We start from the raw sequence: 25,535 nt of genomic DNA, 5'->3' as shown, positions 1-25,535 counted from the left end.
CTCCAAGGAAGGAAGCAAAGTATTTTCCAGTCTACCTCTGAAGTAATGGTTAGGATTTGTAATTGTTCAGCAGAAATTCCTCACTACAAGAGACTGGTGTACTCCCAAGCTTTTTTTTATGATCCTCTTCAGGTTTTTAAGTGACAGTGCATCAGAAATAGCCACCTCAGTGTAAACACTTTTGTTGGCCATCATACAGTCTTCCAAGTCACTGGACTTTTGAGAAATCTCCTGAAGAATTTCCAAAAAACAACAACACAACCCTGATAAATAAACAAATTATAAGACTTTAAAAATACATTTTAAATTAAACACTGGTCTACTAAAACAGCCTCAAAATTAGAAAACAAATCTGGGCAACAAAAGTGGAAAAGTCGGCCCAAGACATTTTGGCAATTGAGAAGAACCAAAAAATGGTGGGCACCTCCCCCCACACCCTGGGCCAGTGAAGATCTACATCAGGAGCAATGGGGTAACAAAGTTCTACATCAGGAACAAGGGGGAGTGAAGATCTATGTTGGGAACAAGGGAGGGAATCAAATCAACCTTCCCTGATGGTTGAAAAGGGGAATCGAAGGCCATCATGGGAGCAAAAGGGACCCGCTCTGAATCATGCTGGTGAGTGCAGAGTCTAGGAGACACCAGAGGGATGTTCCCATTTCCTCCCTAGGGGTGGGAGGAGACCAGCAATGCTTCCTGTTCACAAAGAAGCCACTGAGAGAGTTGGGGGGGGGCGCTGCTGAGGAGGTGGTAGATCCAATGAGCGTGCCACAGGCGATGCTGCCACTGCAGCTACATTCCTTAGAGGTATGATCTGCTGCCGTTATGGATCCTGCCACCCAAGGCATTTGCCTCACCTTGCGTCATGGGTGAATGAATTCATATATCCACATGCACCAGGATGGACAATGTGGGAATGGAGACCTTTGGTTGTGTTCCTACTGGTAAAGCCAAGTAAATCCCAACCTCCATTATATTATCCCACTAAAGAGGACACATTGCACAATGTCCTCATTTCCCTGTATTGAGAGCTGCTCTTGGAGTTGCTTTGATGAACAGCACACACTTCTCTAATGAGTACAAATTTAGCACACATCCTGTGACTGATATTGGTTAGACATTTTATTCTTCCAACATAATTATTTCCCCTGCCTGGTCCATTTCAACTCATTTTTGGTGTTAAAAATAAAAAGACTAAAGGAGATACGATTGAGTCCACAGGACAGTTAAATTCATGCCCATCAATTCATCCACCCCACCCATGGACTGCTTTTAAGCTAGTAAAAGATGTATAAAATACTCTGAAGCCAAGAAATATACAGTAAGTTTAATAAAATATATAATATTTTCTTAATGTTTCAGGAAACAGTGTGATGGTAATGGGGGAGGAGAGGGGAAGGTATTTCTTGAATAAAAAAGTCACCATGCCTTCATCAAAATCTTCTGCCAAAGCATAAAAAACCTGCATGGGCTTTGGATGACACCAGAGTCTCTGTCCTTTAGACATTCAGCATCCCTTTGGCTCACTGAGATCCCTGCTGCTGCTGCTGCTGCTGCGAACGCCTCTCCTCTAACATCCGGCAGACCCACATGGAGACGACCTCAGCATTCCCGTCATTGTACTGGACAATGAAGAGGTGGCCCTGAAAAGAAGCAGAGATGGACTCAACCAACAGAATCAAGCATCTAAGAACACAAGAAGAGCTCTGCAGCTGGATTGAGCCAATGACCCACCTAGTCCAGCGTCCTATTCTCACAGTGGCTAACCAGATGCCCAAAAGGAGGCCCTGAGTACCAAGGCAGCACTCTCCCTACTTGTGATTCCCAGCAACTAGCACTGAATGAATGTACGAAACACACAAGGATCTCCAGGTATTGCTACTCAAGATCTGATTTAACTGGAGGGTTTCTGGACTGAATCAGGGGCCTTCTGATTGCAAGGCTGGTATTCTACCCCCACCCAAACTATGGCCCCTGATGTTTTTCTTTTCCATGGAGAACATTGTTTTAAAGTTTTTTTTTTAAAAATCTATAAATCAGTGTCTTTCTTTTGTAAAGGTCCTATCTGAAAAGGAGAGAAAAACATTACAGGGGAAAAAATGCTGGGCTTGTTTTCCAGTCCAGTCGAAGGGCAGAAGGCAAACACATACCTTTCCTAGGTGTTTATTACCATCCTGTATTTTTGCTTTAGGCATTACCAGATTGCTTCCACAGCTTCCCAATATTAATTTAGATTACATCTTCTCCTCAACATAACTAAGATGATCAGACTGGCAATTATTGGGATGGGCTGTGGCAGGGACAGAAAATGGAGACCATTGAGGAATATGGCTGAGTGCGGAAGTTCCCTCTCCTCTTTCCTGGGAGCTCCCTGCAGCCCCCATGGACTGCCTAAGAATGCAACCGTTACGCTTTTCAGTTAGTTACTATGAGGGAAGGCACTAGTTTTACAGAAAGGAACACAGCACTTGAGAGCTTTGCAGGAGCTACCAGATCCTGCATTCTGTGCTCTGTTCAACAGCTGCACTGATGTGAGCTTTATGATGCATGGAGTAATTAGAAAGAAGGGTGTGCAACTGAACATGTGCAGAATGCCTCTCTTTGAGGCATTTCCCTGCTCTGAGATTAGGGGCCAGAAGCCTTGAAACCTCCTTTTTCAAAAGTCACCCACTGGCGCAGAGCTCCAGCCTCACACAAGTAACACAAAAGCAAAGAATGACATAGGGAAAAGTCAAGTTGACGCTGTACTCTGGAATAATTGCACGAACTTCATCAATGGTCGAAGGGAGATGTTGAAACTTTGCTTCTTAATAGCCATAGCCAGCTGCAACAAATACAGTGGTACCTCTGGTTACGAATGCTTCTGGTTACGAGCTCTGCTAACCTGGAAGTAGCTGCTCCTGGTTGTGAACTTTGCCCCAGGATGCAAATGGAGATCGTGTGCCAGAGGCGCGCATGCAGCAGGAGACCCCAATAGTGAAAGCACGCCTCAGGATAAGAATGGTTTCAGCTTAAGAAAGGACCTCCGGAACGCATTAGGTTCGTACCAGATGTAACACTGTAAATTGGTGCAGGCAGAGAAACCCTTCAGGAGAACATGGAAATATAATCATCAAAAGGGTGGTGATGATGCAATAAGCAAAACACAGCTGAAGATGGAAGTGGGACAAATGGATGTTTGTGGATGGTACAAAGACACCAAAGTATTTTTAGGTCCGTTCCAAATTTGCACCATTTCTGCAATATGAATCTTTCTATGAAACAGATTTGCCACTCTTCCATTGCCCAATCACCACCATCCTAGGAGCTGCATGCTCCTCCCCTTTTGACTGACAGCAATGTGAACATCTTTCCTCCCCTGTACACATTGACTTCCTCTTTCCTCATATTCCCTTAATTGCTGCTAAACACAGTAAGATGCGACTACAGGAATTAGGAAGTGGAAATTTGAACATTTGCATTATTTTTCAGATTGTCTAACTTGGGCATTTATCAGTGCCAAAACTTGCTCCTCCTCCAATAACTTCCTGGTCAAGCCTGGTGCTTAGTCTTCCAGTATCCAAGTGCCTTACAGTAATTACTCTCACTGACTTCACAGAATGCCATGAGGTTAAATTCACTTAAGTGTTTGTAAAACTCTTGGAGATCCCTGGAGGAAAGGAACAAATGTCCTTATTCACAATAAAACCTACAATTACCTGCCTGGCCTTTTAAATAAGTCAGCCACAAACAAAACTGGCAAACGAGGAAGGTCAAGGAAGAATTGAGAGGGAAACAAATCAAGATCCCAGAGACAAAAAAAGAGAGAGCACACGCACACTGGGCCAGTAAAACCAGCCATTAAACAAAGTCAGACAGTTTCTACCATGAATCTCCTTTACAGCGGAGAAGCTCCCTGCTGTGGAAAAAACCCATCTCACACCAGTTGAAAAAAGAAACTTGCCTTGCTCAGGATTAGCCACAGCAAGAGAGACAGCAAGGAAATCTGGAAACAAAATGGTGTCTGGGAGCTCTAGGCATGCAGTTGCTGTGTGGAAGAATGGAAGAGGCACTAGGATGCAGGAGTTAACCTGAAGGGCAGGAGCGCCAGGGCTTAAGCTCATTTCGCACCCTGTTGCAAACTCAGTTCCTAGGAGGGAGGTGCAGAGAAAGGGTGGAGACCTGCTGCTTTTGTGGAACAAGCTCTGCTCCATATCATATTGGCCTAAATATAAGCCACACTTCTTTTCCAAATTCCGTGAAAAGTTAAAGCGCGACTTAAATTCGCGACCTTGCAAAATTTGGCTTTTCCAATATCGCTGCTGAAACAGACTTACGGTAAAACGGAATGGGTGTGGGTGCCTGCAGAATTTTAAGGGAGCGGCTTATAATTGGGTATTGTCTTTGCTCCCTCCCCCCCCCTGAATTTTAAAGGTGCGGCTTATATTAGGGCCAATATGGTAATTGGTTTTGGGTGGTGGTGGGGAATAGCTTCAAAAACAAGCATTTACTTACTGTTCATGCCACCCCAATCTATAGAAACTTCCCATGGGGAAGGGTCTGAGCACGGTGATAAAAAATGCAGAAGGTCCCTGGTTTAATCCCCGATACCTCCAGTTAAGAAAGGATCACAGAGCAGGCAATAGGAAAGACCTGGAGAGCTAACACCAATCAGAACCTGGTCTAATATACAGTAGCTTCCCACATTCCTTTGGAGGTAAGCTATAGCTCAGGGGTGGAGTACATGCTTTGCATCCAGAAGATGCCAGGCTTTATCCTTGGCATTTCCAGGTAGGGCTGGGGAAAGCTTCTCCCTTGAAACTCTGGACAACTACTGCAGCGTAGATCAGGGGTTTCCAGACATGGACCACCAATGGTTCATTGTGTGATCTGTGCTTGAAGATGGGAGATGGCACATCCATCACACTAAATATTCACATTGATAACTGATAGTATTTTATTGCTTCTTTTCTTTCTTATATTTTATTTTATTGTAATTCCATTGAATTTGAATTGTAATACAACGCCTACGACAGGCAGAAAAATCATTAAATAGTCTGCCAAGACCACCAGCTTGGCTTTTCAAGTGGTTTATTGGGGGGGGCGGGGGTTTGGGAACCGCTGGTACACACAATACTGAATTAGATGGACCAAAGTTCTGTATATACAAACCCAACTCTCATTTTCAGAACTGTTAGATCCGGTCTCACACTCCTGGGTATAAACAAAGGTTAGACGGCACTGGTAGTAACATGGAAACGGGTGTTGTTGCCAATAATAATAATAATAAAAATAAAGATACATTCCTAACCACAAATTTGAAGCTGATGTAGAAGCAATAGGGAGACGATAGCACAAGATGAATTCAGCAGCATTTGCAAAACTGTAGATCTGGAGGGATTTGTAGGCTTTTGGGGGACGTCATAAAGTTTTGCATGCCAGAGTGGTCCTAGACATAAGGAAGAGTCTTTTTCCAAGTGGGTAGAGTCATAGAAAGCAAAAGCAGAGGTTGGAGGTAAGGATGCTAGAAAGGCAGAAAGAAAAAGGCAGACCAAAACACTTGCTTCAGTGTTTTCCCCACTGTTGAATGGATTCCACTGAGGCGGAAGACAAGGGAGACGGTAGGAGGTAACCAGAGATACAGCTAGAGGGGGGAATGAAGTGGGGGGTGGGGGAAGAAGCAAGCCAACTACATCAGAAATGGAGCTGGCAGTTTGTGCAGGTATAATGAAGTTCCAGGCTGTTAGAAAGAGACAGAACCCATTTGTTAACCAGACACTCTCATTCCTAAGGAAAGAAGAAACAAATACACAAGGCACACAAAAGCAGGGAAGGACATAATGGGAAAAAGGGAGGAGGAAAGATGTGCATTCCAACAGGATTTTGCTCCTTGCGCATTTCAGCAACAAATGAACGTTGCTGGCATCGATGGGATCTACTTTATCCCTGAGCAATATTGGTCCAAAACCAGATGGCAGCAAACCTTTGGTACTTAAATATCCCTCTATTGACTCCCTTCATTTTGCAAGGTAATGTTGCAGAAATGTAAATGCACAGAAGCTTGAAATGTGTTTTCTCTTGTAGCAAACACTTCCTCAAACAAGAGGTGACCTTGAATTATCTGCTTGGTGTGGGGTCAAGACCCATCAGTCTCTGGAGCTGGATTCAGAGCAGCCTTCCTCAGGAGGATGAGGATCCTCACCGCAAGCCCTGTTACCTAAAGTGCTACCAAGACCATTTTGCCTTGCTTAACCCCAAGTGTTCCTGCTAGTGCCTTGATTCCTAACACTTTGCTCTGCATGTGGCTGAGCAAAGTGGAAGGCTTATTAGGCAGCACAACAGAAGGAATATGGTGTAACCAGCTGTCCTCTTCTATTGGGCTCAGGCTTCTCCTGAGTAGCTCCCCATTTCAGAAGGTTGCCCTCTGAAATGAAAACAGTGAGGGAGCAGAGCTAGGGTGCCCATCCCTGTGACCTCCTTTGCATGTTAAGAAAAACTTATTTCAAAAACCTGTAGAGGGCTTGGGAGGGTTCAAGGAGGACCCCGGTTGCTTGCACGGGGAACCACACCATGCAGGGTTCAAGGGGACCCTATGAAGTCTTGTCTGCTTACGGTTCCCCATCACAGCCTTTTCTCTTGTTTCTGGGTAGCCAGAGGCATCCATTTGTCCAATAGCTGATGTGCCAGACCACCAACAATTCATTTTGGTGAAGCTTTCTCTCAGGTGCTCACAGTGACCTGGGGGGTAGAATTAGGGTTGAATGCCAAGAATACTCAGAGAGTATTCTTGGCATTCAACCCTAATTCTACCCCCCCCCCAAGTCACTGTGAGCCTCTGAGAGAAAGCTTCTCCTCCTTCTCCCTGGTTTGAAACGGGTAACTCTCAATTTCGTTTTCCTAATCTTAATCTCCTAGCCCTCCACTCTACTTTCACATGGCCCAAATCCATGCCATTTACATTTTGAGCTTGCCCTGTTGCCTCTAGTGCAGCCTGCTAGATCCGTTACTCTCTCCTTAATCTCCCCCCAGCTCCATCTTCAGAAACCTAGTCAATCTAGCCTACACTAAAGGTGAAGTTCCCACCTGCTAGCACAAAGCCTTCCTTTCCATAATGTTACTCCTGAGGAGAGAAAGCCCCTGAATGCAGACTCTGTAGGAGTTGAAACCCACTGATCTCTGCTGGTACAACAGGGGTTTTTTTTAAAGTGACTGGTGAGCCAGCTCCCTTGTTGTTCAGTACTCTGGTCCCAACCTCCTCTCATCTTGGCTCCTCTTTATGCCTTTGAACTGAGCCACCACTCAGCTCCAGCACATGACTGCAACACATGACAGGTTGAAAATATATACAGTGGTACCTCGGGTTACATACGCTTCAGGTTACAGACTCTGCTGACCCAGAAATAGAAATAGTACCTCGGGTTAAGAACTTTGCTTCAGGATGAGAACAGAAATTGTGCTCCGGCAGCACAGCAGCAGCTGGAGGCCCCATTTGCTAAAGTGGTGCTTCAGGTTAAGAACGGACCTCCGGAACAAATTAAGTACTTAACCCGAGGTACCACTGTATAAAAAATTGGCTTAATTTACAAGGATGGCTCCTCCTCTTACTGTAACTAAGCTCTGCCCAGTTTTCTTGCTGCAAAAGTTCTGAGACATGGATGAGGAATCTGTGGCCCTCCAAATGTTGGAGGACCACAACTCCCCTCGGCCCTGATGGGTGGCTGGGGTTGATGGGACTTGTAGTTGAATAATATATAGAAGACCACAGGTTAGCCATTCATGTTCTGTTGTACCATCACCTGATCCAAACCAAGAAAACAGTGTTGGGTGGAATATAACTCCTAGCACTAAGAGGAGAAACATCACCTATAGGTTGTCTGCTAATAGTAGTTCCAGGACAACAGGGAGATTTAGGAAGAAAGGATGCTATACAGCTAAAGACTTAAATATTTGTTAAGAAATATGTGTCCCATTCACTTCTGCCCATCTTGTTACCATTCCCCTTGGCCACTAAGTTCTTACACATAGAAAATGGGCACGCTCACTACACTGAGAACAAGGTAGCAACACACACTGATTATTCTGCCAAGCCACATTCAAGTAGATAAAAATATTGCAATTTCTCCCCTAAAAAAAGTCTTCTCGTTTACCCTGGGATCAAAGCCTAGACAGAGTGATGGCCCAAACACCTCATTTAGAACAACTTAAAAAGACTCTGGGGAAAGTTCTCGTTCTCTCTCTCTCTCTCTCTCTGTGTGTGTGTGTGTGGTTAAGAGATTCAGTCCAGGGAAAGGTCAGGTCGGAGAGGCCTGGGGATGGATGTGGGTGAGTGTCAGCCAGCCTAATTTTCTCTGCCAACTCTGAAAATGAGATAAACAATGACAAACCGGGCATTTTAAATGAACTTGTCACATCTCATTTTCTTGAGAAGGGCTGCCTTTTTTTAAGCCACTGGGCTTCTGCAGGAAGATTAACCCTTTCAAAGATGAACACCTATTGATAGATGTGAATGATATAGCTCAAACTATCTGACTTTGTTTAGTAATGACTTCCAAGTAACCCACTACGGACTCTTTGCCTCCTTGGGTTTCTCCCTACCCTTGGGTGTTATACTTCCCCAAGGGAACATCAATGCTTAATTCTCTGCCCTGCCTGTGGATGAACTTTCCCAAACATGAAATATTACCAACAAAGTGACACTGTGCTGTTCCATTTTCTGCCTTCCAGGAGCTAAGAGAGGTCACCTGGAGGCACCCACCTGGCATGACTTTGGCCCGTGGGATAAAACATTTTCATGTGCAACAGCTTTTCCTGGCGTCTGGTGTTGGATGAGAGTTGGCTTTATTCAAGGATGCTGCTGCTGCTTTTATTCTTATTGACAGTTCATTCAAAATGCTTTCCTTTCTGTATATTTGCATTTATTACATTGTAGATTACTATCTTTCCTTCTTTTTTGCATCTTCAGTATTTTTATAGAAGGGACTAATCTGTACATGAAACTAAACATTTGGACTAAAACATGCAAATGCAGCATTTGCTTAATTTGAAACACCAAAGTGTTTATTACATATCATAGCAAATTCAAAGCACCTTTATTAAAACCTGCACGTGTAAAATTGGAGACTTATTACAAAATGGAGGGTAAACCAACCGTGTGCCTACAAAAGAAAGGTCTTCCCTTGATGTTCGTCTTAAAATACCCCCCACATCAGTCAGACCTCAGGGCGAGGCTGGAGTCACCAAAAAGAAGGCCCTGCTTCTAAGCCAAGCAGATTGCATTTCTCTATGTAAGGGAATCTAGAGCAGGGTCCCCCCCCCCATTTCATAAAGGATGTGGGCGCTCATTTAGGGAAATGCATTCCCTTAGCTAGGGTGGAACAAGCTGCTTAAGACTTTAAAAGGTCACAGCCAGCATCTTGAACATAGGTCCTGGATATGTCAACCACTCTGCATTTGTTGAAGGGGGGGGGGTGCTATACAATCCCACAGTCTTCACACTATCAAAAGCCCGACTGAGGAGTTCTTGACATTCCCAAAGACACCCAGTGGTTTACATGGGCTATGTGGGCTTTGAAAACAGGACTAACAATTGCCAATAAATGCTGAGCAAAGGCAAAAACTGAGCTGACAATTTACCTATCATATCAGAGCAAAGGGGACAATGGCATTTCCATTAAATGCAGGAAGCATCTCAATCCAGAACAATAAAATAAAATGGAAGATCCTAACTGTTCTACTTGGAGGCCACCTTATTAGGAAGGATGGCGGTGCCCTCAGATGGCACTTCAAGTACAGTTTATTAGTGTGTGATATTAAAAGGGTGTTTTTATTGCATGATATAATGCAATGGGAACATGGGCACTCTGCAGAAAGACCTTGCACTCAGAAGTGTAATGAACCCAGAGCCCGGCAAACATTATACTGTACATTAACCTATCGTTAACGGCACATTAGGGCTGGGGGCACTGCACGCTCGCTGGTCAGGACGCCAGTCAGGACAGCACAGAGGAAAAAGAGAGAGGAAAACACATAGTGCCTGCACAGGAGGAAAGCAAAGAGATAAAATAAATATGGCTACAGGGCCTGATTGGTAAAAAGGTTCTTCTCACAGCTTAGCATGCAATTGTGAGACTTCTCACTGGAAAAAGAAGAAGAACAGAGCAGCTTTATCTGGAGGTATTTAAAAATGAGACTTAAGTGGTTTCTGTGCAATGGCGCAGCGTAAACAGTTTTCATTTAACAAAACATTGCGCTCACTGGGTCCTCTCTGCCTGAAAGTCGCCATCAAGATTCTTTGGCTTAATCCTGACACATTTTTATCACTACTGTCCTTTCCTGCTAAGCTGCCAATAGCAGTTGGTCTTCATTCTCTCTTGATTAGTTGGTTGGACCTCTTGTGAAAGGGCTCCTGATACAAATCTGAATGTTCACTACGGACATGCAGGAGTAAATTCTGCTACTGCCTTGGAGGCACCTCTGATGGCAGCGACTTTCACCAGCTGATCTGTTGTCAACATCCTGCCGCTACGTCCTCTCCAAACTTCTGTCTCTATGCTTCTGAAATCCTGCTCCATCTGGCTATAACATGTCAGGACACACTTTGTTCATCAAGCCACTTCTCATCATTCAAGCCCTTCCTCAAAATCCAAAATATTTTTAGCAATTTGTTTCCTGAGCCTCACTTTGTCACTGCCCCTAGACTTCCTCCAAACATCTCCATGACTCACTGTCAGTTCCCAACTGCTCTCTTAATGTGACTGGGGCAGGTCCATCTCACTTCTGCACCTTGCATGCATCTCTATTGCCCAGCCGACATGACACAAAGGTTAAACAGTACCAACGGCAGGAGTAAAAGTCAGCGGTATCAGGTATGACGACACAGCCAAGAACAGACTTCAATGGTTCTTGGTTCAATGAAGAGGGTTTCTTTGCTGAGCTTGCCCATGGTAAGAACAAAAGAAGAGCTTTGCTAGAGCACATTAATGGCCCATTTAGTCCAGCATCTTGTTCTCACAGTAGCCAGCCAGCCCTAATGGGGGACTCATATGCAGGACCCAAGCACAAGAGCCCTCTCCCCTCCTGTGGCTTCCAGCAACTGGTAAGGGTAAAGGTAAAGGGACCCCTGACCATAAGGTCCAGTCATGGCTGACTCTGGGGTTGCGGCGCTCATCTCGCTTTATTGGCCGAGGGAGCCAGCATACAGCTTCCAGGTCATGTGGCCAGCATGATGAAGCCGCTTCTGGCAAACCAGAGCAGTGCATGGAAACGCCGTTTATCTTTCCGCCAGAGCGGTACCTATTTATCTACTTGCACCTCATGCTTTCGAACTGCTAGGTTGGCAGGAGCTGGGACCAAGCAACGGGAGCTCACCCCATCGCGGGGATTCGAACCACCAACCTTCTGATCGGCAAGCCCTAGGCTCTGTGGTTTAACCCACAGCGCCACCCGCTTCCCTTTCCAGCAACTGGTAGTAATGCAGAAAAAGAGCACATGAGACACAACCCTTTTCTCAATGTGCAAAAAAGTCAAACTGCAAGTTTTTTGGTTACACAACATTCTTCAGAAGACTGGATGTCTTGCCATTTTTCAGACTAATAGGAATGCTCTTAGCAGCCAGAGATCCACCAGCTTCCTTCCACTGCCATTTTAAAATGGTGAAGGTGGCCTCTTGCACGGTTCAGTGCCCTGTCACACACTGTAATTAAAATGTTCATTAGTGTACATGAGAGGCAATAGCTTTGAATTGTATGGAAAGCTCAAGATGAGGCTTCCAGAGTTGCCATTTTAAAATCTCTCCCACAAAATCGCTGCAAACATTAATCATCCCCACACTTCAAATGTTCTGATATCCACCTGGCTACACTATTAAAATAAAACTTGCTGCCCCAGGGAAATCCTACTTATTCTTAATTGTTTTGAGGCTTTGATGGGCTTTTAATCTAAGATTAATTTATGCAATTTTAAATAACTCTTCTTATGATTAATAAGCTTGAAAATTAAAAGGAGTCTAAAGCAATTATAATGAGCATTTGGTCATAACCTCATTAGGAGAAAGGAGTGAAGGATACAATGCTGGAATTCTTACAAGATTACAATTTAAGGTTACTTCCGGAGAAGTCAAATACAGCTCTCCAAATTGCAAAGGCAGATTAGGCCAGGTCAGTTGGGGGGAAACACTGGCTATCTGGATCACCACACTAATGTTATTGTCTCAGGAGCAGCAGAAGACGAAGCATTTGAGTGAGGGAGAGAATGGATCAGCGCAGACTGGAACACAGCCAAAAACACACACAAAAAAAACATGCTACTTGGGAAGTTGCTTTCTCTGGGCAGTAAAAGCACCAGTTACACTTCATTATTATTTCAAAATTACCAGTGTGTGTGTTAAGAACTTTGTGTACCAGCACCTCTTCCAGTGAGATAATATCTTGGCGGCTGGATCAGGCTGAAAGCCTGTCTAGTCTGGCATCCTGTTCCCACAATGGCCAACCAGTTGCCTCTGGCAAGCACACAAATGGGTCATGGAGGCAGAAACCCAGGGCCCTCCAACTGAATGAGCAGGCAGCAGGGGCCCCAAACACAGTGGAGCTGGCTCACCACATTTTAAGGAACTACACACTTTTATCTAAATCACCAGCCCCTCCAATATTTAAGCCCCAAATTCTAATTGTGCTCCTCTAACATGGGGGCAGGTCTGCAGAGGTGTCCCCATCTTTCTTCTCTTGCATTTGCTTTAAGAAACACTACCTTTGTGGTGCTGGCTGCCTTACCTTCAATGGAAGGTAAAAAACACAAGGGACTTAAGAGAAGCGAAGCCTGAGCCTGCCTTCTTTGTATTTCTTTCTTTAAAATCAATGTTTAATTTAAAAATTAGAAAGTGGAGCAGGCTGCAAACACAGAGGTTGATTGAAGCAAAATTTAAATTCCTGTCAAGCCCATTTAAACACAGGGGCCCTTCATAGCCAATTAGTTGCTCCGTGTGAATGCAGGATAAACTTAGGCCTGGTCACCGTTAGCAGAGAGCAGACCCACTGTGAGGTGCTAGGAAGGGAAAAAATTAACTAAAATCAGGAGTGTATGAAATATTTATCCTCCCAGCTTATCACGATGGGGTTTTGCAAAGTGTAAATGAGACAAAAATCGATTCCTCGTCACCCTCAAATCAATCCCCCCAAATGGGTCGGGGCATCTGTTTCAGCTAAATTTTGTTTACTATGGCAGATTTTGCCTTAATTGTGGTTGTTTATCTCCCGCCGTCCCCAGGGCCCTAATCTCCCGATAACTAATACTTAACACTCATTCCACATCTAAAGCTACTTCGAATCCTCAACAGGTTTCGGAGCTCTTAAAATTATTGAAACTGCGGAGACAGGAGACAGAGTCGCTTTGTGAGAAGGGCATTCTCTTCTCTACAACCAGCTGGGTCCAATCACCACCAGGGATGGAGACAACAAAGGTGCTAAAAGGCTCTTTCACAATTGCGACTGCGCCACCGGGAATTCAGGGATAAAAATGAGCTTTGATGGAGAACTGGGGGTGGGGGTGGGGAGGAGTGAAAGAGAAAATCCAAACAAGGTTTGTGGCAATCTAGCCAAAGAAAGTTACTGTCATAATGAAATGTTGTCAATCACCATGAAAATCCAATTAAGAGCTGTTCGGCATAGGCTCTCTTAAGCAGAAATACTTAAGACGTAATTTCGGCAACTCTACAAATGAAAAAGTGGTTCTGGAGTTATTTTTAAAAAAGATCAGGAGCTCCTCCCACAAATCCTGGACACACACAAACCAGTTTCTCATAGTCCCCTATGAAACAGAAAATGCTTCATAGCCATAGATGCACCCATTTTAGGAATGCTTTAAAGGTGGACCAATCCCATTACTACATCCCTTACAGAGTAAGAGAATCATCCCACAGCCCTAAATTTGTACTCAGGAATATTTTTTCAAAGGCATAGCATTGTACAGACATTTATTTAATATTTATATTACCCAATGAGAAATGTAGACCCATCATGGACAGGGTTTATTTTAACGCAAAGGGGAAATGCCCATCTTTGTCCTTCTGCAATTAGTAACTGCCAATTCAATCCATCCTGTTCCAGTTGAATGTTTATTTTTATCTTTTTAGATGTATCATTAAGGGACTTGAAGGCAAACATTGTTCTTCTCACCGGGACTTGCGTAGGAGGAATCCCCCCTGAGGACTATGTCCTAGATTAACAAGTAAGTGTTGACTTTTCTCTATCAGTTCAAATATTGGCACATGGATCTTCGTAAATATTACCAAATGACACATGGGGAAATGGTGGTGTCCTTCATTCAGGGAAAACAGCTTTCAACTTTCAGTGAATGTGGAAAACCCTTTCAGACAGTGGGTGGCTTCTGGGAAAAGGGCCTTCTTTGTGGTGGCCCCCTACCATTGAACACTCTCAACTGGTAAGCTTGCCTGATTTCTGCCTTACCTTCCTGGTGTCAAGGGAAATACTTGTTTATTTTCACAGACCTTTCAGCAGATTTACTCCTTGTCAAATTTGTCTTATGCTGCTTTTGTTTAAGTTTTAATGTGGCTGTATTTTTAAGTGATTGTTTTGTCTTTCATTATGACACGCTGGAATATTTATCTTGAAGGAAAGGGCACAGATAATAAACAATAGAGAAAAAGTAACCTTATCATGTGCTGCAGATAAGTCTAACTGCTTGAGAGGAATCAATCAGCCTACAGCTTCACTATGCAGGCAATACTAATGCACAATGAAGTGGCTGCACAGCCATGGCTGGGTTTCAGTTGCACAAATCTGATCTCGTAGAGAAGTCCAAAAAGGGACAACAGCAAGTGTGGCTATTTTTCTGTTTTCTTATGTTTTTAGTTCAAGCTGATAACACGTTTTACTAGCGTAAGCAAATAAAAAACCCTAAAACCAAACACCAACAACAGCAATGATCGGATCTGAATGTATCAGTTGATTAATTATAACATAATTCACAGATTTTAAAAGATTGGGATTTAAGTTTAGTCTTTTCATTCTGGTGGCATTGTGTGATCAGAAATCATTATACACTGGTATGGAGAACATTGTCCTGCCACAAAGACTCTTCTAACAGCCTGCAGGCCTGTATAAACTCTGAGGGGTTGGGGGAAGAGCTGTTTCTAGCACTCAGTTCCACACCCTAATTCTGCCACATCAGTTAGAAATGTTTACATGCAAAGATGGAGCAAGATAGCAAAGGACTCTTTTCTCTGACCTAAGGGGTTCCATTGCTGATTCCTGTCACTTGATGAAGTGGCCTTCATAATAATAATAAAAACAGGCTCCTCTGTCCTGTAATTACACCACGGCACCTAGGAGTTGAAAACTATTACTTGTAAGCACTGTACATATTGCAAATTTAGTTACCAACCTTGGTGGTCAGATAATTTATGCAACTACAAAGTTTTAATAGTAGGCAGGGGATACATCACTTCAAGGACTTCCTCTAGTGGTGTTAAAGGGAAGATAACTGCATTTGGGTAGCTTGGGATTCCCACTATATAAAAAGACAGAAGAGGAATATTTTTAAAAATACAGTAAAAGGGAACAAACAACTAGCTAGAAATACACAATCTTTCCTGTAACCAAATCTAATCAAAGGCTGCATCTGCAACATTATTGCACAGGGATATCATATAATTGCAACTATTTCCCAGTGTTTTTGTAAAAACTGGATATATTTTGCAAATCATATAGCTGGATATAGAGACAGCCACTCTATTTTGTTACAGCTTTATTGCTTTGGGGGGCTGGTGTCCAATGAAGCCACCAGTGAAGCAAGGAAAGGAATGCTGGTCCAATTATACAGGACAAGGGAGATGAGCCTCTTTTCCTTCTCCACTTGTATGTAGAGTGAGGGTGTTGCTGCCCTGACTGACTAAGCCGGTGCTGCAACATTAACAAGTTCACTATGTGAACCCTGACTGGCTGGGATCCTGCAGTGAAGGAGCCTTTTCAAATTAAAAAAATCAAGGCACTGAAGCAAATTCAAAGAAACAAGGACTACAATACGTGTGTGTGTGAAGAGCGGAATGTAAGGCTTATGAATGCCAATCCTTTCATATCCAACCCCCAAATGGCAACTTCTGCAGGACAAATCAAACCTCATAAAAATTTGGTGCAGCGTTTGTAATCTCATGCACCAATGCTTCCTACTCAGATGCCCTCCCAGCTCACCTTGCTTCCTGCACTGCAAGGGATGGGTGAATGCTGGACTGCTGCACTGTGCTTCTCTGGGGCACAATCTGGCAGGAATCCTCGTTGGAAGTGTTTGGTAGGAGTGGAGGGAGAAGAGGAAGCCCTTGTGACTGAGGGTAAAAGAGAGCCCGAGTGTCAGGTCTTGACTTCTGTGGGTACCAGGAAGGAGGAGGAGGAGGAGGAGGAGGAGGAGGAGGAGGAGGGATGGCTAAGCTGCCATTCTGCTGGGGTCCTGCAGCGGAGGGTGCTTCAGATGAGGAACGGCCTTAAGAAACACTCTGGTTTGCTCTTAACTTTCTATCAATAGTACACGCTTCACTAGGAAACCCACCAAGGGACTGCAACAGCATCTGAAAAAACACAGCCATGCAAAAGCCCCAGAAAACGGGGCCATCTTTTTAAACAATTCTCAAAAGCAGGCCGGTGCTACTGGGAGACAATTTCCATGTTAGCATGCTTGCTGAAACACTCTCTGCCACTGAACAGCGAGAACAGATAATAACCATTAGTAAATCAAACTCCTTGGCAATATCCAGCTGTGCCTCGCACATTTACATACAGATAGAATGGGTATATGTTTTTAATATGTATGCGATAACGCACTTTCCCCACAGCTGAAGTGTGTCTTACAAAAGGAGGAGGCGAATGGGAACGCATTGCCATGAGATAATAAAGTGACCTAGATAAAGTATTAGCCAGCGATTGATCTCAAACAGGGGAAGGCTGCCTCTCTCTGACCCGGTTACTTACTATGCATAGATTCCATTAAATAGAGCTTAGGAACTGAAAGCTTCAGGAAAACGGTGCCACTGAGGCCGAGATCGACGGCGTCTGGGTTGGAGTGCGCAAATGTATAGCCTCCTGTCCCATGTGAATTCCTGTGGCATTCAGCCACACCTGGAGAACACACCTCCATCAGATAAAAGTGACTCTCCCACCAAGCCAAAGCCTGATTTAGATTTTAAATGGAGGTGCAGTAGTGTAAACAAATCTTTGCATATTTTTCTGAGAACTTGTGGATTCTATCCTGATATCAAGGCAGAAAAAGTGCTTTAAAGAAACTAAAAATGATTCCCATCTATAAGCATGCAGGATGAATGAAATGATGGCTCTTTTTTACTTGCTCAAGTAGCTCAAGTATGATGCAAGCTTTCACGTTCCACAGAAGTCTTCATCAGGCAAAATATCTGAAAAGTGTGGTGAAGCAGACAGTGACTGACTTGGAACAGGGAGACTTGGGCATGAAGCTCGCTGGGTGACCTTGGGCCAGTCAGACATTCTCAACCTAAATGACTTTGTAGGGCTGTTGTGAGGGCAGAATGGGATAAATGTCACTATCCCAAGTTCCTTGGAGAAAGGACATGATACTAATAGGCTAAAATAATAAATACATAGAATAGGTTCTTGCATGTCCAAGTGTGGGATAGTTCTGCAGTCAAGTGTCAGACAGTGGTACCTCGGGTTAAGTACTTAATTCATTCCAGAGGTCCATTCTTAACCTCAAACCGTTCTTAACCTGAAGCACCACTTTAGCTAATGGGGCCTCCCGCTGCTGCTGCGCTGCCAGAACACAATTTCTGTTCTCATCCTGAAGCAAAGTTCTTAACCTGAGGTAATATTTCTGGGTTAGTGGAGTCTGTAACCTGAAGCGTATGTAACCCGAGGTACCACTGTATATTTTATCAGGTACTTGGCTCAAGGTGAATTAGCTCACTGATTTTCAGGGTCTTTTGCTTTGTGTTTACATGGAGCTTATATGAACATTCTTTGAGACCCATTGGCTACCTGCACCTGGTTAAGCTGGCCTGACAAAGCTGTTTCCTGGGTTGTGGCTGCTGTCACATGATGAAAACTTCTAGGCACCATGGGTGAGAGCTGAGTGCAGGGTGGGGACCAAGGTGGACCAACTACCCAAGAAGGATCTGGTGCCTTCCAGATGTGCTGGCTGGGCCTAATGGGAGTTGTACTCCAAAGTACCTGAAAGGTGACAGGTTGGTGAAAGCTGCTGTAGGTCATTTGTAAGTCATTCATGAGCAGTGAGAGGAGGGATAAAAATAGATGCTTCCAGTTCTCTGGATATTAGCCATTGGAGATATTGGGACCATGCAGGCAATTTAGTATAATTAAAGGGTGGCAGCAAATGAAGATAGCTGAGCTCCAGTATTTTCCCACTCTCAGTTAATTATAGCTAAATTATTATATGCATTTCAGAAAGCCAAGTTTTTAAGGGTTTATTATAACTTCCCATCCTAATGCAGCTCCCACCAAAGTTAGTAGCATCATTTCCACTAGGAGTTGGCCTTGGCCACATTCCACCAGGAGGTTTTGCTGTACAAGCCCCATTTAAAATGGATTGAAATGCAATAGGACAGCAGCAGAAATAAGATTTGGTAGTACACAGTGCTTTTGGTCTTTGTTTCTTCTCTCTTTTTCTATGTGTGTGTTTGAGTCCAAAGAATCAGAGGACGCTTTTTAAGAGTGAGTTAGGGACTTCCATTGCATGCGAAGATAGGCTCTGGCAGATTGAGCAGACAACACTAATTGTGGGTCCAATGGTCAAGAAGGCAGTTTCTGCGCTTACTGCAGAGGGAAGTGAGGGGCAAAAGGGGCTCATCAACCTGGGAAGGTACCCCATCTAGGAGAAGGAAAACTCTGACTCTAAATTTCCGCTGCCTTGTGGGATATCTTCAGGAGAAGAAAAAGCTAAGGAGTAAACCCTGCATAAATCCAGAGTGGAGTTCCTAAGATGGTTGGGTGGTGCCTCATTCTGGCAACTCCTGCAGCCAAGCTAGTGCCAAACATATTGCTCTGCTTTCCTTTGGACCACATCAGTGAGGCTGAGAGGGGCGTCTTGTTGTCTGAGCAGACCAGGACCTCTATACACACAGTCCAAGCTTGTGCCCCAGGGAGGTAACTTCGAAGCTCCTAACGCAGAGGGTTTGACTTCATCCCTGGAGGCACAATCCATTGTCTCTCAAAACAGACGGATGCCAACAATAACATTACAAAGCCAGAGAGAGAGAGAAAGAGAGACTCTTTTATCCATGAAGCTTTCAAAAGTCTTGCCCATCCCTTGTTCCACTGTCCAGATCACTTACTGCCACTTCTCTCTTTTTGGTAACCCCAAGGCCTGCAGAGTTACTTGCCAGAATGGCCACTGAGAAGGGCCTGTCATGGGTCACCACGAACAAGGCAGTCCTGATTAGGTCCAAGTGACCTGATCTCTGGAGCATAAGCAAGGAAGAATCTGATGACAAAACAAAATCCAGGACACAATGCACCAGGAACGTCTGTGCAAGAGCCGTTGGGGTCTCTGCACAAGCAACATCCCCCTTCTCTTTTGGGTCTATGACTGTGGCATCAAGCAAGGCATCAATCAGACTTCTCAACACAGTCAGATGCCCCTTTCAATACTGAGTGGCCAGGCTTCAGAAGCCATTCGCAGTGAAGGGAAAGCAATGTGGAAGAAAGTGTTAATTTTTATATATATATTAAAAAAGAGTCTTTTTTAAAAAGCCATTGTGCCTTTTTTTAATTATTAAAGGGGGGATGGGAGAAGATACTGTCTTATGAGTAGGACCCGGCACTTCAGGGCAGGTAGTTGGAAAGATATATAACTCTATGTCGTTGTTCCTATAGGCACTCACCCCTTGGCCTCCGTCTTTATGACTTTACACCCTGGAGTGGTGTTACAGCTTCCGAACACGCACATATATACTGAGGGTTGGAAGTGCGATCTGCAGATGTTTTATTTATAAGTGGCAGGCCTATTGCATCACGGAAAACATGCATTTACAAAGAGATACAGGTTTTATGAAACCCCATTCTGTTGGTTTAATAGTCAAGCTACCCAGCCATAGAATAATAACAACGCATCAGGTAAATGCATCTCCATCTCTAGAACCTGTTCCAAGTTCTCTCAGATGTGACTAAGTGCAGGAACCTTCCAACCATCAAAAGTTAATAAAAAAAGAGAGAGCGGCAAATTAAGGCAGCCTCAACCATCACTACCCAGAGACAGAATGGACGGTGTGGGGGGGAAATACAAAGTTCCTCCTCACCAAGGTATTTCTGCAATTGCTTAACAGCTCTCTTCAGCAGTAGCAGAAATTACTCACATCCAGTTTTATAAACATGGTCACATATCTGACAAACGTGGTGCCCATGCAGAGGAAGAGTTGCAGAGGGAGGTGGCACCTCTAGGGCCTCAACTAGCACAGCGGCATTTTAGACTTTTTCCTTTTTCACACACACTTCATTCCTGTCGTATTGAAATCTCCTTTGGAGCCTTGTTTCAGGAATGTCCTTGCCTCTGCCACAGGTGAAGCGTCAACCCTCCGTTGTTTCAGACGTTTTGGTGGAGACTCTTCTTTTTGCCCAGATCCTGTTTTATTTGTTAACAAATTTCTGTTTTATTCACTTTTATCTGCTTTGATGTGTTTTTATTTGCTGTTTTACTGGTCCAAGGTTGTGATTCGGCTTTTGTTTTAATTTTTTTTAATGGTGCATTGTTTATTTTTTAGACTGCACACTGCTCAGAGATTTCTAAAACACTAAGCCTTATATAAATGTTTTTCAATCAATAAAAGTGATAGAGTACACAGCTGTTTGAGGAATGCAGGCCAAACCCCTGCCCCCCCACCCCGGTGTTCAATTCTGTGGCATTCAGTACAACAGTCTAACATACTTCTACAAAAATTCAATAAAGTTTACTTTAAAAATAAATAAATCTGTGACTCTTGGCCATGGTTATTTCATTCTGTTGCGAAAACATAACTCATCTTAGCTTCCTCCCAGTTCTCTACTGGGAAAGTAAACGAACCTATTTGACCTATCAAGAACAAAGGTGATCTATGGGTAAAAGTGTATTGAAGGGATTTTGTTTGAATAAAATAAAAATAAATAAAAATGTTTCATTATTATACAAAGTTCAGCATGGGCAGAAACAAAGGGCAACTTAGAAAGGAAAAGACCATTAATGAGATTTGTTGTTTATTATGTTTCTGCTCTTGCCATTGTATTTAGTGAATTGTTATGCACTGATCATGTCAGAGAGCATGACTGTAAACCTAAAAGCAAAATAAAGGACTTTAAAAAAGGAAAGAAAGAAAAAAAAGGACAAAGGGCAACCTGTAGAAATGAAGACATTTCTCTTGGCAATTTGGTGAGGAAGAACGTCACATCTAATTATGAAAAAGTTCCATAGAAACCCCAAGATCAGCTTCGCAACAGGATTATAGAACCCTGCCAATGTATACTATAAGGGTGGATACAAGTTTATAGAAACTACTGTAGAATTCAGTTTAAAAAAGTTTTTTTAAAAAAGAAATAATTCAGTAAATGAAGGAAGAAATCTGAGTAATTCCTAATACAGACAGCATCTTGCTTTGATCAAGAGACCTTTCAAACAAAATGTGTCCCATAACCACTGTTATGATTCTGAAACCAAGATAGAAGCTTATGTGCATTACGCCAACGTCTGCTGGCTGTCAGAGCTGGAAGCAAAATTTAGATTTAATGTTAGTTAACTTATGGAGGAAAAACACCCCCAACAAACTTCTGCATGTCATAAATCAGCAAAACTTTTCTTGTTTGTGTTGTAATGAGAAGGCTGAAGATTTACTTACCATTAACTCTTCAGGGGCTGGGCGTTCCTTTGGCTGCTTTCTCATGCTGTGCAGCAACAACAAAAAACAGAACCCAGATTTGGTGTGAAAAAGCACTAGTCATTTACTTCATTATCTCAGAATGCTGAAGATTTACTTTTTTAAAAGTCTCTTATTACGGATGACCAACAGTTAATGAATAAAACCAACCCCACCCCCACCCAAGATAGCTTTATGAATGCACTTGAAATGTCACTGTTCTTCTTTAACTTGACTGCTTCTGCCACCATGAATTAAGGTGGGCACCACCAGGCACTCCACAATGGAGCCCACACGGCAGCCTCTGCTATTTGGCAACCCCTGGACCAGCCACCCTTTCTCCCAGTTTGCTTGTTGCCGGGGCACTTCACACACATTACGTTTTTAGGTGTTCACTTAGATCCTCTTAGGCATACACATGTGAAATGTGTAGTGCGAGACAAATAGGTGTTATGCAAGTTTACTCACTAGGGGCCTGTGATTGGCCAATTCAGGTTTGCTGCTGTGCAATGTGCTACATGCACCTCTACTTCATACAGACATACATAAATTTTGTATGCTCAGGGCAGTTTATAACATGGGGAAAAATACATAAATACATAAATACAATGTAACAAAAGCAGTCATAAACAATCAAGAAAGAGTTAAAAAATACACGACCAAACCGAACAATTTCCATATAAACCACAAGATATAAAATAAAGATATAAAAAAACCCCAGCAACAATCCCCGACTCTCAACAAAACCCCCAAACACCGCAGTTCAAGAGTTTGTTCAGCAGCCTCAGATTTTGTCTCCGTTATCTCCCCATCCAGATCAAGGAAGCAATGGCAACCAATTTATGTCTCCTCCCATGTTAGGGTACTTACCACAATAAGCATTTACATACAGGTGGGATATATATAATAAAATTGTTGTTGTTGTTGTTATTAAGCTTTTAAAAACAATTTGCACATATTAATACTTCAGGAACTCTTACAACAGCCCTGTGGGGCCAATATTATTATCCCTGTTGGAGGAGGGAGATGGCTAGAATAGCACCCTAAGGTGAGCTGGTGAACCTGTGGTTGCAGTGAGATTTGAACTGGGAGGTTGGAGCCCATCTGGCTTACAGCTCACACTCTTAACCCCTAGGCTACACCAGTTTGTGCAAGTCAACCACTCTTCTAAGAGGTTAAAAAAAGAAGCTATAGCTCAGTGATATAGCAAATTTTTCCCATGCAGAAGATCTCAGGTTCAATCCCTGGTAGCTTCTCCACAGATGGGAGAGATCCCTGCCAGAAACCTTGGAGATCTGCTGCAAGGTTGAAAATACTGAGCTAGACTGGAGCAAATGTTCTGACTCAACAGAAAGCAGCTTGCTATGTGCCTAAAACATGTAGCATAGCATAGTGTGTGACCTGGGCAGTCCCACCTGCCACAACTTGAGAGCTTGCAGAGAACAGTGCCCCTTGGAAGATCTATAGTTGCCCTGTGCAGTTTTAATGGCACCAGGCACTGCTGCTGTGTAATCTTTGTCTGTTTCATAAATACTCATGCAGCACAAGCTCCAAAGAACTTAAAGGAGGACAAGTCAGCAGCAGGAGCACTTGGTGGATCGCTCCCCTTGTAACTAATAGCCATGCACAGCCCAACGGAGGGTTGCATTCTTGCAAGCCATTCAAAGCCGCCTTGGCAACCCTCTTAATCTGACATTCCAAAGTAGCTGGATCTCGTGGGAGAACAAGGCTATTATCTGCCATCATTTATGCTTCAGCCTGACATCTGTGGACATTTCTATAGAGGTTAGCCCTCCTCCTGCCTCAATTAAAAATATATAAAAACGATATGTTTTCAGATTAATCTCTGGGAAGAGACAGAAAGGTACAGCCCCCTGCACCTCAGTCAGCAAGAGCAGGATAGATCACCCACAATTATGGCTGCAGCGTAAAAACCTAATCTACCCGAAACTGGATCAGTCTTATAATAAACATAAGCCTTGTATTTATTATTTCAATTAACTGTAAAGTCACACTGTTAATTCTTCTGTCAGAACATCATCCTTTGGGACACTCTAGAGAAGGTTCTCTCGCATTAGTGTAAATTCGCATAATCTGAATGTATCCAAATGCCTCTTTGCGTAAGGAGCTGATTCCTGGACACTTCTTTGGTAGTAAATTTGTGGCTGGCAATCAAACTTTTATTTCCAAAGAAAAGGGGATTTAGAACCAAGGAACCTATGGGTGTTTTCTGGGAATCAGTTTTGATGGTGAGTATCCATATATTTTTACACATGGATTCCTATCATAGTAGCTAATGGATGGCCTAATTCTGCGCAGTGTTGAGCATCCTCCTCCATCTCCAGCTTCTGCAACATGTCTGAATCCAAGAGTTCTCACCTACTCAGTTTGCCTAGAAGCTTAGGGGTTGCGTGCTTGCTTTGCACTGTTGAATTATGTCCATTGACAGTTTTTGTCCAGAAAGTTCATCTTGACAGGATAAAAAAGGCAATTATTCTCCATTAAACCCAAATCATTTAGACCAAGCTCAATCTCTCTCTCTCATCCTTTATCGCCTGCTTATTAAGCTTTCTCTATAAATGAGACATTAAAACATGCCTTCATTGTAATAGGTTGTACTTAGATCTTTAACCTTTTGGTGCTCAGGAGATTCCTTTTTAAAACTAGATTCCTTTTTTTATATTAAAAAAAAACAACACCTAGTTAATTTTAGTGGCCTTCCACTGAATGAGGCAGTTTGTCTGGAAGAAGCAAAACATGCCCTACGGTGTGGTTTAAAATACGGCCCTTACTGAGAAGAGTACCCTCCCAAAGAAGAACTCCATAAAACCACTTCTAAATGAAAAGCCCATGAATTAATCAAGTGCATTGTTTACCCCATTTAAAAAGGTTGCCTGCTTTCCTAAGGAATATGAGAATGCCTGAATAATGGAGTTATAAATATGATTATCTGTCATCCTTATTTTTCCGAGTGATTTAAAACACAAACACACACACGCACACACCAATTCCTTGAGAATACACCCAAGATCCCCAACCGTTTATTAAAACAGGGGCGGGGGGTAAAAACTCTCCCTCTGAAGTGCTTTTATGACCCTTTGTGTAAATAACGTTTACATAATTTAAACAGTTTGCTCAGCTTTGCTGGCCCAGCTGCCCAAGGCCTGCCAAGTCCCTGGCGTCTCTGGAAGGATGCAGGGAAAGCCATAAGGTCCTGTGGTACTGTGGAGTTAATGGCATGTATCATTTACATTGAGGGCACGGCACATTTGCAAACGAAGCTTACCATTGAGTGATGAAGTGTACAAACGGCTCTGAGAACTCCCCAACCGGAAGGACAGGCGATTCCTGCAATTGAGTTTGGATTGGGCAGGTGGGGGCAATGGGGGGAGGCGGGAGAGAAAGGAGGGGGACAACAACAACAACAGCATCAGAAAGTGAAAGTGCAATTTGTTAATTGTATAGTTGATTTCAGATGGAAAGCAAGCAGGGGATGATGTTGATTTCAAATACCAGACTGTGTACGTGTGGGGGGAGAGAGGGTGAAGCCGTGAGAATGTGTCAGAAATCCTGCATTTAGAAGTAATGAGTGTTATACAACGGGTAAGAATACGTAGAAATAAGACCAAGGGGAGGTAAAAAGGGACAATGATAGCCACGGGGCAGAAAAGAAGGTAGGGAAAGTGTA

General features: G+C 43.4%; 1 protein-coding gene and 1 long non-coding RNA gene across 8 annotated transcripts in view; both read right to left on the bottom strand.

The window, feature by feature from the left end:
- Positions 1-1,312: 1,312 nt before the first annotated feature.
- Positions 1,313-25,535, bottom strand: part of MAP2K5 (mitogen-activated protein kinase kinase 5) — a 137,738-nt gene continuing 113,515 nt past the window's right edge. For 4 of the 7 annotated variants that reach the window (XM_082198628.1, XM_082198630.1, XM_082198629.1 and 1 more), the window contains 3 exons: positions 25,134-25,195; positions 21,830-21,875; positions 1,313-1,643 (listed from right to left, as the gene is read on the bottom strand). In XM_082198628.1, the coding sequence (XP_082054754.1) occupies positions 1,524-1,643; positions 21,830-21,875; positions 25,134-25,195 (228 nt within the window). In that variant the 3' untranslated portion in view covers positions 1,313-1,523. Of the gene's footprint in view, positions 1,644-21,829; positions 21,876-25,133; positions 25,196-25,535 lie in introns of those variants that run through there. The other 3 variants (XR_014213416.1, XR_014213417.1, XR_014213418.1) reach the window with 3 other exon arrangements.
- On the bottom strand, positions 3,219-6,739 carry LOC309518616. The gene is made up of 2 exons (XR_014213559.1): positions 4,812-6,739; positions 3,219-4,204 (listed from the first exon to the last, which is right to left on the bottom strand). It is a non-coding gene; the product is annotated as an uncharacterized lncRNA (long non-coding RNA).

This window comes from Podarcis vaucheri (assembly GCF_965113315.1).
Source record: "Podarcis vaucheri genome assembly, chromosome: 14".
Lineage (NCBI taxonomy): Eukaryota > Metazoa > Chordata > Lepidosauria > Squamata > Lacertidae > Podarcis > Podarcis vaucheri.
Note: the sequence above shows the minus strand (reverse complement) of the source record. Positions and strands in the feature narration are given on the sequence as shown.